Below are 20996 nucleotides of genomic sequence, written 5' to 3' on the forward strand. Positions count from 1 at the left end.
GCATTTCTCAGCAGTGTGAACACACAGGAGTGTTTACCTGAACTGTCAAGAGGTGGTAACGTTGGCTGCAAATCCTGATTGCAGAAGTCAGTACGGCAGCACTCGATCGTTCGGCGTAACTGCGCCTTAGGCGAGTCCTGTTGAAGGAGAATTTCATGAACATTTAGATTTTGAAGGTAAAATGGGGATAGGAGATGCTACAGCCACAACAGAGCACAGACACAACTGTAAGCTATTTTATTTAAAAGGCACTTCAACCTGGCAGACAGACATCATCATCTAATCTCTGAGTGCTGACATTTGATCTTGCATTTTTTAATATCTCATGGAACATTTACCTGTTGCACAGAAATAGGTGGTTTCTACTTAAGTTGCTGTTCCATACATGGAAAAAGTCTTGAACTTAAATTAACAGTTAACCATATGTTAAATAAATACTGCTCTTAAGACAACAATCCCAATCCCTTTAGAAGTTTCTCTCTTATTCTCATTATAGCAGCAGTATTTGCTTTAGAAACGTCTTCAGAATGCCACATAAAAAAATGACAGGGCATAAAAATGAAATAAAGTATGGCATTGGTTGGTATAAGTCTCATTTTTTCACCTTGCACTGGAAGTCTGAACCTTCATACTTCATGCAGCCAGAAGCAAGCGTGGGTTCTCCATGTTCATCCTCCTCAATGATGGCAAAGCAATGCCCATTAGTTCTGCAATAAACATATCATGTGTGCTTTACCAGCAAGTTTGTCATTCAATATTTAGCATTAGTTGACCATGAAATTAAGTTGACCTATTAAGAATTCTAGAATGAAAACTTCTAGAAAAACTCTTTAATACAATGGTTACCATCCAGTTTGAGAATAAAAGACCCCTACAGTATTCTCAAACAGAACACTACAGGGATGCTTTCTCACAAATTCACTCATTCCCTCAACACAGATACTAAGGAGAACAAATTTAGAAATAATTTTGTTTGCCAGAAATCTATTTACATTAATTCAAAGAAAAGCAGATGTGGAAAGCATAATGCCATAAGGTGCCCTGTAGACACTGTGTTTTTAACTAATAGCTGCATTATCACCATAATGGCCTATCAGTTGCTAGGTCAGACAAAAATTAATAAGGTCTATACAGACTGCATACACTAGAGGGCAATAAAAACCAATAAATAAATACCAAGAGGCTTGAAAGACAAAAACCTGAACATTTTCTCAGTTCAACACTGTTTGTAAGTTACTGCCTGTGTTTACATTTAGAAAGACACCAGTGTTTATTCTGCCTCCTTGGGTTCCACAAAAACTGCCAAGTAACACCTTAGAGACCGAAATCTATGTTAAAGTGAAGACTCAGAGTACAGGAGTAAGTAATAGGTTTTCAACTGTGTATATTAATTATTAAGGAAGAAAACAGAAGGGTCTTGAACATGGAACTGCAAATAGAGAGAAAAGAAAGAAAAACAAGGACGTTTCAGGAGATTAAAAAAAACACCTTAAGCAAGCCCATGACCTGTGCACTAGTCTGTTAGGATTCTTATAACTAAGAGATAAAACTTCCCTCCTGTCTCTACATGTCCACAGGCTTTTCTTTCCTTCCCCGCCACCTTTCCTTCATAGTTTGTAACTACTGAACACATAACAAGAATTATTCTCGGTAAATGGCCACGTTATTTACATTACACTACCTTTCGGACTACTAGGTGAAGAAATAAGCAAACAGGTGGTCATGTCCGAAGGCTTAGATTTGGGTCACTTAATACTCACCCAGCTATAAAATACCACAGGGTCACTTAAAACCTCTGTCCTTCAAAGCAGCTGCTGGCCTTAAAATGACCACCTGCAAATTGTTCTAAGGTGTGGTGAAAACAGAGGTGACCACTCACAGGGTTTCAGCACTCACAGAACACAATCAGTTATGGTCAGATCACCAGAGAGAACCTTGGTCAGCCTCCAGAGGCAGTCTGCTCTCCCAAAACCCAAAATGACATTCCTCAAAGAGCCTCTCTGAATGCAACACTTACATGCATGTGTTGTTAATAGCATCATCTGGGCAATGTCCTGAGCAGTAGCATTTCAGAAAAGGTAAGGTGTCTTCTGGAGCAAGTGTTACTCCATTTGTTTGCTTCTTTTGGTCAGAATTTGTCTTCACTCCTGTACCATGAAGCATGCTGTCTGGCTTTTGACCTGGACACAAAAAAAACCAACAAAAAAAAAAGTCTGCATCTCTTTGACAACTGGTCAAGAGTTTTACAGGCAAAACATGACAACAATAATTCTATTTATAATTGTAGTATACAAGGCAATCTCCTCCCCCAAGATTATGGTAGAAATCTGAGTTAATAGTTTTATTCTACAACTACCTAGCTGACATATTTTGTACCTTAACAGCAGATCTTCCAACCATAATCAATAGAAACAGAAAGATATTTTCTCTTTTTGAGGTAGGGCAGGAAAGCAGTGGTGCAACTGGTTAGAATATTCTGAAGAAAGTTTCTCTCATTCATGTGTTTAGAAAACCAAAATGCTGACGGCTTGATAACCACAACAAGAATAATTTTATGCATGACTGAACATACTTAATATGCAATTTTCTAATTTTCCGAAGTAATTTTTTATAGATTCACAGTCTCATGGAAGAGCAGTAATAACTCCAAAATCTCTTGGATTTTTTGATCTCCGTATGCATTAGTACTTCAAAACACAGCTAAAATAAGTCTTGTTTGCAAATTAAATTTCAGTAAATGACACGAACATCCATCCAAACGAGCTTTCATAGAACAGAAACAGGGCTACATCATGTTCCAAGTAGCCCTCAGGTTCTCAACTGTAGCAGAGTTAAACATCATTTGCTCTTGTTCATATTATTAAAGTGCTTTTGTGAATGTAGGCATTCCGAAGAAAACATCCATCTGTTTTCTTCTTAGTGAAGAACATCCAGAACAAAAATGATAAACATTATCAGCCTCATTTGGAATATGCTATGTGATTAATACACAAGATGAGAACATCTTTACCCGTCTCCTTCAGCTTTATCATGCACAATTTCATCAACAAGAAAACTCTTTCTGTCCTCCACCTTGGCTCTAAATCCTCAAGGTATGAAGCAAATACAGACAGAAGAGCTGTGAACAGTCACCTGCACTGATACAGATTATTACAGCAAGGCTCTGTGTGAGGCTCAGTGTTGGTGAGATAAGCCAGCAGCCAGTCAGGGCCAGCAGAAGCCTTTACAAATTCAGTTATTAGTAAAAACAATGGAGGCCACAATAAAATTTTCAGGTTTTCTAAGGAACTAAAACCTGACCAGGAAACTCACAGTCTCTTGGAACAGATTCTTGGGCTTCCTGTCAAACCTAGCAAACGTGAGCTGTAAAGTGATGAGAATATTCGTGTCTTGTTGTACCTTGCTTGAAACATGTCCAGAAAAGCTTGATTAAAACCTTGTGCAGATACAGCCCTCTGCATCTCTCCACTGTAACATCCATTATGTCAGACCAGTGCCAATTAAATATTTGTGAAATTTGATCCTACTGAAAATAGTAGGCTTGCAGATTTCCTCATCTGGTTAATCCAGCACACCTAGTGCATTGTCCAATGCAGCAAAGTGATGCAACTGTTGTTCTGGATACAACTACGAGAATATCGTGAGAAATACACCATGTACCTAAACACTGAAATCACAGAGCTGTGCTTTATTTAATATGTGGTCTTCAAAGAGTATTTCAGTAATGCCCAAGTAAAATAGTCCTGATCTGTACAGACTGTTGACAAGAAACAAGATCCAGTGCTAGAATAACAGAAGGTTATAGGTATTTCTGATTTCTGATTATAATCCTGCACAACTGAAACAGCTCCTCCATCCAACTCCCTCTCTTTCTACCTATATCTTTCCAGCATAACCTGAAAGGTAATTTTAATACTGTGCTAGAGACATTACACAACATTCTGTATTCACATTTAAGAGATGCTTACCTGCTCAGAGAACAGGTAATTCTACTTAATATTTAAAGGAAAAGCCACTGCATATGTACAAATATTGTCTGTCATTCTAATTTTGTTGAATGGCCATGGCATCTTTCCCAATTGATGTTATAAATCCTCTCTTATCTTCAGGGACATTCCACATGTTAAAAGTCTTTATGGCACTTTATGACCAGTGTCTTACAGTCACTCATCCCTTTTCCTACCCTGATCACTGAATGCAATGTTTTTTCACTTTATTAGAGGAGAAATCCAAGGAACCCCTAAAGCATGGCTTCTCCTGACTCAGAACAGAGAGAACAACATTTTTGTGCATGTCTGGCATCTTTTAAAGCAGCAGAATTCGCTGTAAACTGACACTGAAACATGACCACAGCTATACCAACCTTTTACACTAAAAGTGACATGAAATACATTTTCCCTCTTCATTTATTAAGATGAATGGCATTACAAGATTTATAAAACACACATACCATGTAAAATCCAAAACATAACTGTACGCTCAAAGAAACAGCATCTTTGTCTTTTGTTCAGTTTCTAGAGGTAAAGATTTTTATTCAAAGCAGAACAGACTACAATTCCATTATTTTTGTAATGTGAAACTTTATATATAGTATATATAGCAGCAGGCTTTCATCTTACAGGTAATACCTGAACTGCACAAAGAAAGGGGAAAAAATCACTTCACTCTTGCGTTTTTACTTTCTAAGACTGTAAGCAGAACTCTTCTCAGAAGGGAATTTGAGTACCCAGGGAAGAGAATAGGAAAACTTTGAGGATGCTTGGGATTACCTCAGGAACCAGATTTTAATTGCCTTCACCTAGGACACCGAACTGTATCCATTACTGCAATTCATCCTCAGCATTTAATGGCAGATTAGTGTCCACCTTAAATGGGGATGGGAGTCAAGTGAGGGAAGACTTGGCTTCCATCCACCTTAGATGTCAGGAGGGCAAATGAAGGCCCTGAAGTCACAGGATGCTTTGTGAGTGTTTTTCCTGGTTAACAGATACTGAGTAAATGAACAAGAGAGAACTAAGCAGAAGCCTGAAGAACATCTTGCTCCAAGATTTATGTCCCCACCCTCAGAGCTGCAGCTCTCAGACATTCACACTGCTGCATCTTCTCCCTGGGAGCAGGACAAGGAAAGGGAGAGTCATTTTTTAGGGATCTTGTGACACTACACTGCTTGATGATGTAATTTATCTCTTCCATGACAATTGCTGTTGTCACTCTGCAGTACAGCTAAGAAACATACACACACAAATCTCACATAGCCTTCAAATGTGGACGTGCACTGAAATGCAGCACCAAGAGACTTCAGGTGCAGCAAAGCTTCCTTTCCACTCTTTCCTAACCTCCACCTGCAAACTGCACTGAGCTGGTGGGGCAAAATAAAATACATGAACAACAAATGAGCTGTCACACACTGGAGGGCTTGTTCAAGATCCTGGATCACTTCTAGCCAGTTTATCCAGCCTTGAGAATGACAGTATCATGGACTTCTAAACACACAGACTGCTCTGTGATGTGTATTTCACTGCATTACAAAGCTACAACAGCCAATGAAATATCAGAGTAATGGGGGAACATTCTCCTAACGTCACTGCAGTGTAAGACACTGATGAGAAAAATGCTGATGGGACTTCAAGTTCTGATTTTGTCTTTTGCTCTGCCCCATCATACACTGCATGCGTTGTAGATTTCTAGAAGTGTGAACAACTGTTACGGACAGGACAACACTTAAATGGTTTTCTGTTTAAAATTAAGCTTTGTTTTATTAAAATAAATAAAAATTTCAAAAGTTAATAATAAAACAAATTGTTAAAACAGAGCAATGCCTGACAATATATCATACCAAACTTTTGATAAATTATTCAAGGCACTACTTCTTCCAATCACAGAAAATAACTTAAGACTATAAAATGTATTTCAAAGAAGCACAGGATATTAAAAATCTCACTAGGTTAGCAATCTAAGTCTACCTGAAAGCATGCTTCAAATATGAATATTAACACGGATAAATCTTAAAAATGTACCGTGTGTGACACTCCAGTGTTACTAATCACTAAAACCCAAGTTAACCGGCTGCAACTCAATGCCAGGATACAGATATAATTTCATTAAGTCTTCTGATGTAAGAAAAGATTTGTGTGACCCATAAAAAACCAGCTCTATGAAATGCAGAGACAGCAGTAAGTGAAAGAAGACAAATGCAAAAGCCAAATTATGCTTACAGTTTTTACTTAATTGCATCCTCTCTTTCTCCACAAATAAAGGTCCAATATAGCCTACAGCAGTCAAGTTGTTTGATAACTTTCTGAATTCATAATATACATGTTGGCCATAAAAACATTTCTATTCCAGACTACATTATCCTTTAAAGGGATTTGTCCTAGCAGAACTACAGTGCTAGAGGCATTTCTTTGTAGCTGCTCTGATCCATGCCTGTAAACTCCAAGAAATTCAATATTTAAGTAACAAGAATCTTTGTCAAAAGAGCCCCTTCACCTGCCTCGCTGCTGGTGCTGACCACACTGGGGTCTTTTCATCAAAGATGAAAGTTGTACCAGTGCTCTTTATGTTGGATATACCTTCCTTATGAAAAAGACATACCTTGATATTTTGATGTGGTAGTTTTAAATTACTTTTTCTCGCTTTAAGATGCAGATACTGCAAAATCCCCCACTCTAGTAAGCACATTTCACCTTTCTGCCTATCACAAACTTTCACAATGATTTAGCATGTTCTGTTAAGAAAGTATCTTAAATGCTTCCACGAACTCTGTGTTTGGCATTCTAACCATAATTCTCCCTATAGTGCTTTTTTTTGGAGATCACACCAAGGCTGTGATCTCCAAAGACCAGGCAAGTTAGAGGTGGCTCCATCTAGCAGAACTGGTTCCTAAAAATCACAGCACATTCCCAGACTACTGGATTAAAACTCTCTCCTGCCCTTGCAGCTCTCCCAGGAGCTACAGCAGTGCTCAGCAGAGACAGGCAGCCCCTGCCTCCTCTACTTCCCAGCCTGCAGCCTCTGCTCCCACCTCCCTTCCCCAAATGTCATTTCTGAAGACTGCTCTTTTCTTATGCACTCAGTATAAAAGCCACAGACATGAAAATTTTGTGTGTTTTCCTTAAAAAAAGTACACTGCATTCTAACTTAAATTAAATGGACTTTTAAGGAATAAAGTTACTTTAAATGCAAAATTCTGATAAAGAAAGAGATCAACTTTTAATAATCCCTTAGAAGAACTTTAATCAGACAAATGCATAAGAACATGGTTGCTGCCCATGTTTTAAAGACAGATGCAGCCATTAAATGTGGAAATCACCAGTAAACAGAACTAGTGTTTTCAAGTAATGAATCAGCTACTGACAACTTTAAGTTCCTTCCATGACTTTTAGAACTTTGTTTCAGATTAGTTCATACATTCAAATTCAGTTAACTACTTCACCTGAAATTGAGAAAATGCATAAAGGTTTTAAAATGTATATACCTTATCTATATCAAGTATTTGAATAACAGTAATTAGAGCAGTAAAATGAAATCAAGTTTGTTTTAGTTCACTAGCAAACAGTGGCAACTTTAAGTCCATTTTAATATTTAATATTAGCACTAACTAGTTTTAAATTTGACTTTTAATATCTCTTCATACATATCAAGTTGTATTAATACATTTTTAGTCAACTAATTTACAAGGATCAACATACTGGTTTTCTGTGGTGTCTCTGAAACATACATGAAGGTGTGATGAACCACATGGGAAGTAAACTGCCAGCAGTGAAGTACCAAATTTATGACAGCATGTTTAAGTAGATGTTAAGCACTTTATTACTGCTACATATATCGATCAGACATGCTCATCAATGCACTATAACAACAAAGAATTCTACTCAGAAGTAAAATTGGTTCTCTGCATGAAAACCCTGCACTTCTGGGAAGACAAAGCCTGTCCAGTGCAGTCACAGGTGTGGCTGAAGCCCAAAATCTCTTGCCTTAGATCAGAAAGAGGAGGTGGATGAAGATGCAGGGCAAGTCACAGACTTAAAGCTACTGCAAAGGCCCTCTACAGCAAGAAATACAAAATGTTTTAATTGAAGATGTCGCTATTAAATCTGGCCATCTGCAACCCAGGGTTATTTCTGACCATTTCTCAAAGTAAAAGTCCCAAAGCTATAAAGGTACAACCCAAAGGGTAACCACTGCAGCACAGTACCAACCTGAGAACTGCAGCTATTCACCAATGCCATGGAACTGCCTCTGCTTTCTGTTGTTATTGTAAGAATATTTTCACAGTAATCAACACATGCAGCCACTTGCTTTTGCAAGTTACCTGTTAGGAAATCTGGTATGTATATATGCATGCAGCTATACAGACATACTTGCTTTTATCATTCTCTCGGGTCTTGGTAAGCTCTGAAATTCCTAACATTCTGAAGAAGCCTCCAAAAAAAACCCAAGAGAGCAAACCATTAAGCTAGATGCCAGACACTGAAAGTACACACACTAGTTCCTACTTTCTCTGCTTTTCTTTTCTCTTTCTGTAAATCACAGAAATTATCTTCAATTCTTCCTAATTAATATTTTTCACCTCTGTTGATTGCTTTATGATGCATTTTTCTAAAATCCAGCGTATATTTTCCTTGCTGAAACTTTTTCAACTGTTTAAACTTTTCATTTTAGATTGTCTCTTTCCTAGAAAAATTTCAAATGCTTAATGACTTAATTCTTTCCTCCCCCACGAATCTAGGGAAAAGCAGAGAGACTTGACTGTTTTTCTCCTCACCACCCCTGGAAACCAAGCACATTTTGTACATTTGAAGAAAAGTCCTCAGGCAACTCGCAAAGAACTAACAACACTTCAATAAGCTCAATTTTTCTATGGCTTTCAGAAGTCCCTCAGCATTGATTTGAAAGTCAGGAAAGTTTCTAAGAGAAGGCAATTTCTTCTTTTGAAGCTGAAAAATAATGTTCAGTCTTTAAACTTATCTATATTATTTTTTAGAAGTTACTTACTGAACTGTTATAAATCACCATGATCATGGAAGGAGCTAATATAATTTAATTTGAAGCCACTAGAAGACCTATCTATTTCTGTCATTATTTCTATTTGTATGTATAGAGAAAAAATAATCCTTCAGTTGCTATTGCCCATGAGTAAAATGATAAATACTGACTAATGCATATGTGCCTGCTGGACATGCAGGGCACTGCTGCATATTTATTTTTGTAATTTGACCCAATTTGACAGAGAAGTTCTAATGATAACTGGATTTACAGAATTTTTTGATAATTTGTGTATGGAAAGACAACAGACACACAAACGAGTATCTTCACTAACTGAAAATGAGGGTATTTGTGAATAATCCATAGTGTCACCTTGGCCCATCAAATAGGCACAAGCAGTTAATTTAGAATTATGCCACACTACCTCTAGGCTGCTGGGAGCATCAGAAGATGTAGGGAACTGCACACTGCAAGTTCTTCAGTGGGTCAAGTTAAAGGGATCAAATATTCCCACCTTCACTTCTGCTGCTCATCCAACTTGCTCTATGGTATAACTAGGCATTTTTGGTATTGTTTCTAAATTTTTAAGTATTTGCTAAAATAGACCTAAGCTATAGTACAATGAATGACTACTACACTGTCCTTTTCAGGGAAGCATCCATATAGCACAACAAGCCAGTAAAGTCACCTGTCTGCAAAAGAAACTCCAAACCAAAAATATCCTACTTCAACCACTGGAAAACACACACTCTGTTACAGCTCAGAAAGACAAGCTGATTTCACCTAGTTCATCTGTACCTTGAACATGGAGAATGATAAGCAGATAGGCTCCAAGCAGTTGCTCATGAACTCTCAATCGAGTCATTGTTCACTCTTGATCCCTCCTGTGCAGGGCGGCCGCCCCTCAGCCGGACAAACGCTAAGCTCAGGCTGCTCGGGGAAGCCTAATGCAGCATTCGGTGCTTGACTGCACGGATGCTTCTGCAGCTTCTCCACCTTTGCTTCCTGGAAAACACAATAACACAAAAGGTTTAAAAACTTCATGTATTTGTGAAGCAAGAAAAAAACGCTCAAGGTGGTCATCATGCTGAGCATAACCAATAAACCCAACAAAAACCCCCATGTGTTTATTAACATTAGTAACTGAAAACATTAGCCATGTTTACTATCTAACTGAATAACAGGGTTCTTCTGAAATATAAACTTTTGGTAACAACCCACAGGAATGTTTTTACATTCCTATAAAAATATTAGATATGTCAACTCACTGGTCAGAGATGTATAATTTTAGACTTGCATACAGCTGTTAGAGGTAGTACTCAACAGATTTAACATGTAAATCTGTTTGAAAACTATTTTCTTGACAGAAATGAAAACTTCTTTTAATTATTTTCCATAAAAATTAAACTCAATTGGTGACTTCCCATAATACTAGGGAAGGGGAAACAGTAACACCAAGTTAGGCCATCTATTGAAAACTGCTGGTAAGAAGCTTTATCTCAAAAAAGCCCCAGCCTGTCTGCTGGATGAAAACCAAATTTGTGCTAAATTTAACAGTTAGTTTGGTTACTTAATATACTTATCCTGTTACTTTTTTATCTTGGAAGAGTACTGCATCTTTAAAACAACAACAAAAAAAGACAACACTAACTGCAATTCAAAATGGTGACATCCTGGATTTCCAAGCTGTGTGCAAATTAATTCCTCCTGAAAAAGCACACTACCATATATGCACACACCAATTGCTCTACAAATAAAACATAATTCCACTCTTGTGCATGGGTGAACACACAGCTACGACAGCTAAACCGAGTAAGAAGTCACTTCTTCAGACTGCAGTAGCTGCGGTCACGTTCCGCTTGCAGAACTTTTCAATGGCGGTGCACAAGGGGAGCGTAATTGGGCCTCAAAGGACTAAAAAGCAGCTTGAACACCTCAATGGTTTCCTTGCAACAAAAGCGAAGCTGCACAAAGACGAACAGAGCCCTGATTTTGCCTCTCCTCGGCCTCGTTTCGCTGGGGTCGACCCCCCTGACCCCTGTCAGCCTGGCACTGCTCATGAATGCCAGAACGGGCGCTTGCTCCGGGATGGGCAGCAATTACTGTTGGTGGCCGCTTCCAGCATCAATAACTCAATCTGTCTGTCGGCGAGACCCAAGAACTTTTCATTTTAATGAGTCTTCGGAGGCATTTAACATGGAGGCAAATTAGCGGCTGAGCCGGGAGGTGTCCGTCACTTCCAATTTCGGCAGGCGCGGCGCGCCGCCCCGACCCCTGGCCTACTTTTCACACGTCTCTGACTTCTCCCTAATGCAGCCACAAAGAGGGAGCCAGGCACCCCGAGCAGCACGGCCCTGGCCAGGATTACTGCCAGGCTGTGGTGGGATGCACTGGGAATCGCGCACTGGGCAAAGGTCCGGAGCACCAGGAACTTCAAAGTAAACTTCCTGGCCAGCAGAGGGAAAAGTGATATGACAGGAAAAATATTCCCTCTTTAGTGTCCCTGTGCACAAGACACAGCACCACTTCTGACAGCTAATAAGGAACGTCCTTCTAGCTATAAAACATCAGGCCAGCAACCTAAGTGCCTAAGTATTAATGCTTTATTCTGTGTTTCAATGGCAATGAACTTCCAGTTGAAATCTGCCAACAGCTTTACGCAGCAATAACAACAAAGGCTTTATTTACAGTATTCTAGCAAGCAGAACCAAATAAATCTCAGTAATAGTCTGTTTAAAATATTTTTGAAAATAATTTCTGTCTTGTCCAGTTTCAGAAGGAGTATGTATTTGCACTGTTGTACATTGCAAAAGTAGGAGTGTTTAAAACTTGGCCATCTTGCCCCCAGTTCACCAGAGGGCACCCTGGCAAAGGAACATGTATTTGCCACTGTACCACACAACATGTTACCAAAAAAACCCCAAGAAAAAATGGAAGCAATAAACCATTTTAATGGAACTCACTCCAACTTCATGGTGATTTTTGTTCAGTGACACACTCTAAGGTAGTTTCCAGAAATGCTGTCCAAGCCTGTTCAAAAAATAATGCTGTCCCAGCAGTATTTTGTACTTCTCTCTTACTTCCAGTAATATTCCCCTTTTCACGTATATATATATATATATATATAATATCACTGTATATAAAACACGTAATAAAAATCAAAGAGAACAAATTCTAATTCCCCATTTTAAAACAAAAAAACCCCTTCCAACTCCTATTACAGAGGAAGACTGGCAGCCCTGGCTAAGGCACAAAATTGAAAGAGCAACAGCTGGTATTTCTCCAAAACCTGCCTGATAAAATGGTTATGACACAACTAAACAACCCCTTCAAATATATTAAAGCACCAATTAACACTTGGAATGCTACTCTGCCAACAGAGTGATGCTGAGGAGATTCAAACCCATAAGCCAATCAGTTGATTTTGAAGTTCTTAATCTCTTTTCTATCGTAGCCACAAAGAAGCGATCAACTACAATCCACTAAAAAGTAATGTATTCATCAATGGTAACACCTGATTTTTCTGCACTGCATTTTATTATTCTTCCTAGTACCAGTCTATTGAAGAACTCAGCAGTGAACTCACGGTACTTTCACAGCAGTCCAGCCTTATGTTCTGTATGACTACAGATAATGACGCTGAAGTGTGCAAGATCTGTCATACGGCCCAAACCAACTCTGAAAGCACGGAGCTCAGTGGTAACTGTTCTTTAGATGTGGCTATGTAATATTTTTAACAGCATGATCCCCAAACCAAGTGAGCTGCGCTGTTCTAAATTTCAATAAAGAATGATACTGCTGAATGTAACAACAAAGGCAGTAATTGTATAAGGGGAACACATGGAAAAATGTCAATCTTAGACTTCACAAGAATTAGAACATACAATCCATTTCAACAGACAAGATATTTCAAACCATTTGCAGCAGTACATGTAACACCAAGTTAATGTATTTAAACACAACAAAACTAAAATTTAATAAATGGTTCTCTGATGTGTAACTGGGGCAAGAAGCAACTTAGGTAACTGTAAGCATATTACCTCAATCACAGGTACAGTTTTGAACAGGACTTTGAGATGAACAGAATGCCAGAGATAAACTGAACTGTCAGTCTAAGTCAGTGTGCAACAACAACTTTCCTGGAAGATTATGAAAAAACCTGATATGGTGCCACAAAGAAAATTACTCATTTGGATGAAGAAAAGAGGGATTATAAGAACAGTAAAGAATTCACTACAGGGCAGACAAGTAGTTTCAAGAACAGAGATTAGTAGCCTAGTTCAAATGGCATTTGAGGACCTTGATTCTTGATTCAGCTTGACTAAAGAATACTCACCCTTTTCATTAATGAACTAAGCACAGAAAGCAAAAATTAAAAAAAAAATGCTGACAAACATAAATTGTCAGTTCAGCTCAGTGTTGTTTTTATGCAAGAAGATTTGGATCATGTGAAGAACTGAAGTAACAGAAATGGAATGAAGTACAACAGCATGAAATTGGTAAAGTCATGCATGTTGGTAACTCTGAGGAATTTCTGCTTCACACAGAGTAGAAGCTCACACATAAGAGATAGCTATGTCCAAAGACACCAACTGATTACAGAACATCAGACCCATCCCTGTGATGTGGCTGGGAGAAAGACACAAACACAGCTTTAGTAATTCTTAGGGAAATTTCCCAGGGAAAACAGCAAGGCATAAATAGCATGGAGAGAGTATGATGGAGAAATTCAACATCCATCTAGAAGGATACTATCTCAAGGAAAGGAAGACATTTGGAGATAAAAAGAAAAGGAAATAATACAATTAAGACAGTTAAAACTGATGGGTAAATAACTACACTTTGACAATATAACAGAAATAAACACAGTGAAAGACAGACAGCTATTCAGCTCTAAGGAAATTACTGGTTCAACAACTAGGTATGGATTAGACATTAAAATTCATTTAGATCAGAAATTAAAAGACAATCCTTAACCACTGGTTAGAAGGAGGTTGTAGGGCAGATTTTCAGACTAAATAGAGTCCAAAAACTTAATTACTCTTTAATTCACAAAGGCCACCATCTCATGTAGCTACAGGTGTCAGGACAGGAATAGACTGATCTGGGACTACATTTCATTATTCTTAATACATAAAGAACTTCAGTTTATCCAAAGTCAAGTCAAATTTAACCAAGCCCATAACAAGAAGAAGAAAGTTTCAGATTGTGTACTGTGTAATTCCATCAAATACTTGTGCAAACCTAAATGTGTTTAAATGTGTTTTTATTTTTCCATTGCAAGGCACACTTACACAAATTGTAGGAAAGTGTCACAAGGAAACACTCAAACTACCTATGCTTGAGTGCTGTCAAATATGTTAAATTAAACAAGCAAGGTAAATCCACCCCCAAAATGTGTCAAGAAATCCTACAGCTGATGGAGAAGACTGCTGGCTATTGCAAGCCAGCTGGCTACATGGCCACCAACAAAAACAACTTCATCAAAGGTCCCATTTGTTTAGGCACTAATCTGTTCAAGCTCACAGAAATAATTCCCCTGACCTGTGCATTGTATAAGAATTATTTAAAACTATTCCTGATGCCATAAATTTAAAAGTCAAGAGACTGTGTAAATTATACAAAAGTCTTTTCTCCCTCTAGAAACTGAAGTGAAATCTGAAATGCTAAATGAAGCACATTTGTGTGTACTACATACTTCTCAAAAGTGAAAAATTAAATCCTAGTTCTCTCTGTAGTACATATAGAACAATGTGCTTAGAACCCATGTGCTGTAACACATCTGCTCATTCAAAAAACAGGTTAAGACATTTTAAGACCCTAACAAGAGATTTTTTGCAGCAGGGGAGCTCACAGTCTTAGAAAAGGGCTTCTTACTTCTGACCAGTGGGAAAAGCCACCAAAATCCATGTTGGACAGTCAAACAGATATCTCCTGAAATGAAGATTTCCCACTGGCAAATATCAAATATGTACATCACGGCAGAATTTAGAAGCCAAAGCACTAAATTATGATATATCTGTATTTTTCATAAACAAAGTTGTTAACTGTGAAGAAATTAAAGCCTAGCTGCTTTCTACCATACCCAGCAAAATTAAGCAATTGGGGATGCCACCCACTGGACTCCTGAATGTCCATCTTACTGTTATTCTGCCATTCCAATTAACTAACTACTACAACGGTTCTTCAATTAAATTAACTGCAATGACATCCAGCAAAATTGTTTTCCCACTGCAATCAGGTATTCAGACATATCCTAATGTGTTACAAACATGATACATTCTCTTATTTGAACATATTGAGAGAAAAATTCACTACACAATTTTTTTCACCTTGATCCATTCCCCTCTTTTCTCAACTCCTTCACTTTGGTGATTAGCTGGCTTAGAGCTTCTGCCCTTAAGACAATTAGCAAATGGACACCCATGCTCTTTCCACAATAAATGACATCAGCTTCTGCTATTCTACCCAGAAGCTATCTTTCTCATATGTTTTTACGATCTATTTATCATTTTTGCTAGTTCCTTACTGTCATACCAGTCAGTGTGGAAAAGGAGAAAAGTCTCCACATGTAATGCATTCCATCTCTACATTTAGTAACTCCAAATGGGGAATCATAACTTAAACCTTTGAGATCTCATTCATAAGAAACATGCTTTTGTCCACCAAACATAAGCAGCAAGGGAAAGAAAACATCAAAACTGTTAGAAATTTTACATGTCACTTTTAAAAATATAATGGTCATACTATACTGTGTACAAGATTTATCACACATTTTGGCTCTGAGATTCAATAATTTGACACAAATAATATACCTGGGCTGAGGAAAGGAAAAAGCTGGGCCTCAATCCTGAAAATACATTTGCTCACATTTTTAGACGTGGAAAAAGGACACTAAAATAAGTGCACCAGTGCCTTCAAAATTACAAATGCTTTCATAGAAAGAGTTTCTAATATGCAACATCCCTTTCAGGACTATGAAGACTAATGAATGTTGTTTCAACCTTACAGTATTTTTTAAAATAATGTAAGGACAGTTATTCATTAATCTATGTAAAAAAAAAAAAACCCTAGATCAAAAAACTGACAGGGTAAGCATTTATTTTACTTAGCTCCCATGATCTTGGCTTGCTCCTGGTACACCTATAACCTCTGTCCGGTCTAGAAGAAATTCCCAACTTCTTTATGTCTCCAGAGTGAAGGTGATTATGCAAATTGTGGAACCCGCCAGGAAGAGTTCTGCAGAAACTGGGATTTTGTTTGGAGCTTGAAGAGCGCATTTTTCATCTTATGATGCCTAAGAAAAACAGCCTGTATTTTTGGTCACCGACTTTAATCAGTCAGAAAGCATGCTGGACAAAGGGCTGCTCTTTCCCTGTGTCACTGACATCCAGGAGCGGAGCGAGGGACACAGGGCAGCTCCGTGCCGCGCTCCGCCAGCCCGGAGCCCCGGCTCCAGGCGCTGCCCGGCCCGAGCACTTCGCCCACACGAGGGAGGTGTAAGCTCATTTCCCAGTGGCTCAAGCCTACCTCTCTCACGCACAACGTTCAGAAAATGTGGCTGCTATTTAAAAGACACATCACCCGAATTTCAATTTTTGGTACAAAGGAGAAAACAGCAGCAACAAAGCTGAGACAACTCAATACGGGGCTTGGCGGTTAGCTTTCTTTAACATGAAAACAGCCCAGGACTATAAAGCGCTTCTCGCCGTCGCCTCTCGCAGCCTTAACTCTTGTTTTCTCGGCAGTAAGACTTTTCCGAGAGGCTGGCCCGCCGCCAGGCGCTCAGAGCGGGCGGGAGCGCTCCCCCCGCGGCCCCTCCCGGCAGCCCAAGGCGCCCGGCCTGACATGCTTTTCAAGGCGTGCTAGACTGCAGCGCAGACTTTCTGGCTCCACTTCCATTGTTTGCACGGCTGCTTTGCTCCTTATCCAGAGCCTGGATTAGCATAAGAATACTGTCTTCCCCCTCTGCAAGCCAGCTCCCCTCTAGAAGACCTCCACCCCTTCAGAATAAACAGAGGGTTGGGTTTCTTTTTTGGGGGGGGTTCTCTTTAAATCCCATTTTCCTATTCAGGACTTGTAGAAACCAATAAAATAAATAAACGCTAAACAAGCGAGGCTGACAAGGCTCAGAAAGGCCTGATTGCGTGGATTAGTAATTACCAAGGTCAGAAGAGTCAACCTGATAATGCACGGAGCCCTCACTCCTCACACTCACATTGTGGACATGAAAGTTATTAATGGATACGCTTTCCATACAGAGCTGAAAATAAATAAATTTAGGAAGAAGTAACAGAATGGAGCTTTTAAATCTCCCCTTCCTTTTAATTTACACCTGGAAGATGGAGTTTCAAGTTGCTGCGAACAGACAGGAAACATTCTTTATGAGGACAACCCTCAGCCAAAAATACAAACAAACCTCTCCAAACTGCAAGTGGTAATGCCTTACACTGGGGAAGTCTGCCTGCTTACACATCTGCAAACCCTCTCCTCTGGTATGTGACAAAGGGACTGTGGTGTCCCTTTTGGAGCAAGTGACGTGATCTGGTATTCAAAAAGGCCGACAGAAGAGCATTTCACAAGAAGTGAACTGCTCGCCCTCACAACGCTTCAAACTGCCAACATGGACATATTTTTTTGTTCTGCTACTCAGAAGGTAACAGCTGACCAAGTGAATTCACATGTCGTTTCATGAACAAGACAAAAACACACGAGTAAATATTACTTCATAAGCAAGCAACATAAATTTTAAAGCCTCGAATTCAGCACTCCCCACTGCAGTGGGTGAGAGATGAGCTTTCTTTTACAGTATTTGCTGGACCCATACAAGCAGCAGGGACAAGACTGGCAAGTTGAACATCATGAAGATTTGCTAATACAAAACGCTGCTTGGCAAGGTGAGCCTTAATCCTCCTTTTCCTCACCTGTTTGCCATGCCCACGGAGGCACTGTGCTCTGCTGACAGAAGAAATTCCCTGTCTAGCTTTTCCCACAAATCACTGTGAATAACACACAGATACCCTCAAAGGAGTGGTCTCCATCAGACTTCCAAAGAGGCATTTCAATAGCTGGATGGGACAAAAAAGTGAAATCCTAAGTGCTGCTCCTTTCTGCTCCTGCTGAGGCAGGGGGAAGTTATTTTTTCAAGTGTTCTTACTACAGAAACAACATTTTAGATAAATGTAATTTGCAAATTACATTTACCTATTTTGTTCTTTGTGCTAGTTATATTACCCTTGTAACTTAAAACTACAACCTTTTTCTTACGAATTTTAATGAATAGTTGACTAACTTTTGTCATCTGTGAGCCTTCACTTCTCCCTAGAAACTTATGTTGGTGATATTTTTGTGAGATTACAAATTCCAGGCACAGAATACAAGGTTACCACCTTCACAGCAAGGGCAGAAGTGAGCAAGTATTATCAGTGGCAAGTTTAGAATAGCCTGAACTAGAACCATTCATTATCTTACACAGACCCTGCAAAGTGTTCAGATATTCTCAGTATCAGAGTGATAAATGCTCATGTGTAAAGCGTGACATGCTCACCTACGGAGTTACTTCACAGATAGTGGATATACTAAATTAGATTGCTATATTAAGAAAGTGCTTACACAAGACAAATAATGTAAAATTAATAATATGCTGCATTCAGCATCTATTTTCATCTGCAACACTTAATTTCAACATGACATATGTAAGAAAGTATTATTGCTCTGGGAAAAATTTCCAGGACTCTAAGTGTATGTGTCTGAGCGCTATCTTACCCTGTTAGTGTTCTGCAGGTCTTGCTGAGATAAAAACAGATTTTAATACAAACTTAACCTAAACTCTAAGCACACTGTAGATCCACTTGGTTAAATAACTACAGAAACAATGCAACATGCACACGCACACAAATTCTCTCTTAAGTTTGAACAATGTACTTTCATCAAATACAGCTTCAAAGACATTTCCAAACCCAAACACAGTAATCTTTCAATAGGTAGACAAAAACAGAGTTCAAAGGTAATGTGTACTTCAACAGTTATAATCCTCTATCTCTTGGCACTGAAGTGCTAAAGCAGTACTGTTAAATTTTTTTTTTCACCCAAAATTAAAAAAAACAAGAGCTTTCTGGTCATGAGATTAATGAGATTAAAATCTCACATTTGTAATCAACCAACTACACAAGTACTTTTCTTGGAGCAAAAAGGTTATTTTAAACACACTATGAAACATTTTTCAACAACTGTTGCACAGTACCACTCAGGACAGCAGAACATCAATATTTAGGGTAGATGCTTGGTTTGGTTTTAGATTAAGTGAAGTTCACTTTCAACTAATAAAATCTGTAATTTTTTTTCATTCAGTCTTTGCTTTTCCCTCCATATTGTAAGAAAGCAACTGGACGAAGACCTTAAGAAACTAAAAAGGTACAGAGATTATATGATATATTCCTTCTGTGAATTCCACTTGGTTTCCTATTTTCCCTTTGACCATCACGGGGTATGCCTTAAACTGCCCATATTCAGTATTATTACAGGAATGACTTGGACACTATTTTTTATTGCAAACATTTCCCCCAATCTCCCATCATCCTTAAACTTGAAGGTATCTCCTCTGATGTCTCAATGGCTCCTTAAACTAAAAATCTTAAAAGAAAAACCATATTCCTCCTAAGTAATCTCTGCATTAACTTTGGCAATTCAATTATTTCCCAGTCATTCAAGATCACATTCATAAAACTGTCTCATTTTGCCTTTTCCTATGCTACTACTGTCAAGGCTGTTAGTCCATCTAGGGGTGATTTACTCCTTCCACATCTTCACTATCAAAACCTTCTTTCTTTCAGGATTCTTTAGCTTACATGAATCACTTCTAATAGGATGATATTAAGGCTGATTCAAATTAAATCTGTGAAGGAAAAACTGAGGTTACAGGAAAACCACAGATTCTGTAACGGGAAGCAATTTTTGTTGCTAGTTGAAGAGAATACAGAATTATTTTTGGCAGAGAGAAAGGGGACAATAAAAAGCCATCATTATTGAACTTTCTCTATCAAGCCCTATATAGTTTCTTGTAATCCTCCACCACATCCTAAGTATTTTTCCATTTCCCCTTTTTATTTTGAGATTTTTCACACATTTTGAGTTAAGAACTGTACTGAAACCAAACCAGCAGATGAAAAACTGCAGTAATTTATTGGGTCTGTGTGTTCAGGTTTTGGTAGCAGGGGGCTAAAGGAATGGCTGCTGTGAGCAGCTGCCAGAAGCTTGTCCAGCCAATGCCAGCTGGCTCCAGGACCCACCACTGACCAAGGCCGAGCCCCTCAGGAATGATAATAATGCCTCTGAGATAACATGTTCAAGAATGAAAAAAAGTTACTGCACAGATGTTCCTGTGGCCAGGGAAGAGAGGAGCGAGAATATGTGGGAGACACAACCCTGCAGAGACCAAGGTCAGTGCAGGAGGAGGGGCAGGAGATGCTCCAGGCACCAGAGAAGATTCCCCTGCAGCCCGTGGTGTGGCCATGGCGAGGCAGCTGTGCCCTGCAGCCCACGGGGATGCAGATACCCACCTGCAGCCCGTGGTGGATGCCTGAGAGGAGGCTGTGAACCCACGGGAAACCCGTGCTGGAGAGGGTCCTGGCAGGGACCCGCACACTGCAAGCTTCCTGCTAAGATGTGTGTCCCCATGGGGGACTCCATCAGAGCAGGCTGAGCCTGAAGGATGTGCCCCGGGGAAGGGTGACCCGCGCTGTAGCAGTCTGTGCAGCACAGAGGGAACTCTCCTCCATAAGCAGCAGGAACGTGTGATGAACTGACCACAAGCCCTATTCCCCATTTCCCTTCATTGCTGGAGAGGGGAGGTAGGGCCCAGGAAGGAGGGAGGAGTGGGAAGAAGTGTTTTTAAGATTTCTACTTCTCGTCCTTCTCTGATTTTGTTAGTAAGACATTCAATTCATATCCCCAAATTGGGACTGTTTTGCCTGTGATGGTAATCAGTGAGTGACCTCTCCTGGTCTTTA

General features: G+C 39.2%; 1 protein-coding gene across 1 annotated transcript in view; it reads right to left on the bottom strand.

Annotated features, from left to right (window-relative positions):
- Window positions 1-20996, bottom strand: part of BMPR1A (bone morphogenetic protein receptor type 1A) — a 72443-nt gene that overhangs the window by 10602 nt on the left and 40845 nt on the right. Inside the window, exons 3-6 of the mRNA XM_063406039.1 lie at window positions 9787-9993; window positions 2018-2180; window positions 605-707; window positions 38-137 (exon numbers count right to left, since the gene is read on the bottom strand). Of these exons, the coding sequence (XP_063262109.1) occupies window positions 38-137; window positions 605-707; window positions 2018-2180; window positions 9787-9853 (433 nt within the window). The 5' untranslated portion in view covers window positions 9854-9993. The remainder of the gene's footprint in view (window positions 1-37; window positions 138-604; window positions 708-2017; window positions 2181-9786; window positions 9994-20996) is intronic.

The sequence above is a fragment of the Prinia subflava genome, chromosome 9, assembly GCF_021018805.1.
Source record: "Prinia subflava isolate CZ2003 ecotype Zambia chromosome 9, Cam_Psub_1.2, whole genome shotgun sequence".
Lineage (NCBI taxonomy): Eukaryota > Metazoa > Chordata > Aves > Passeriformes > Cisticolidae > Prinia > Prinia subflava.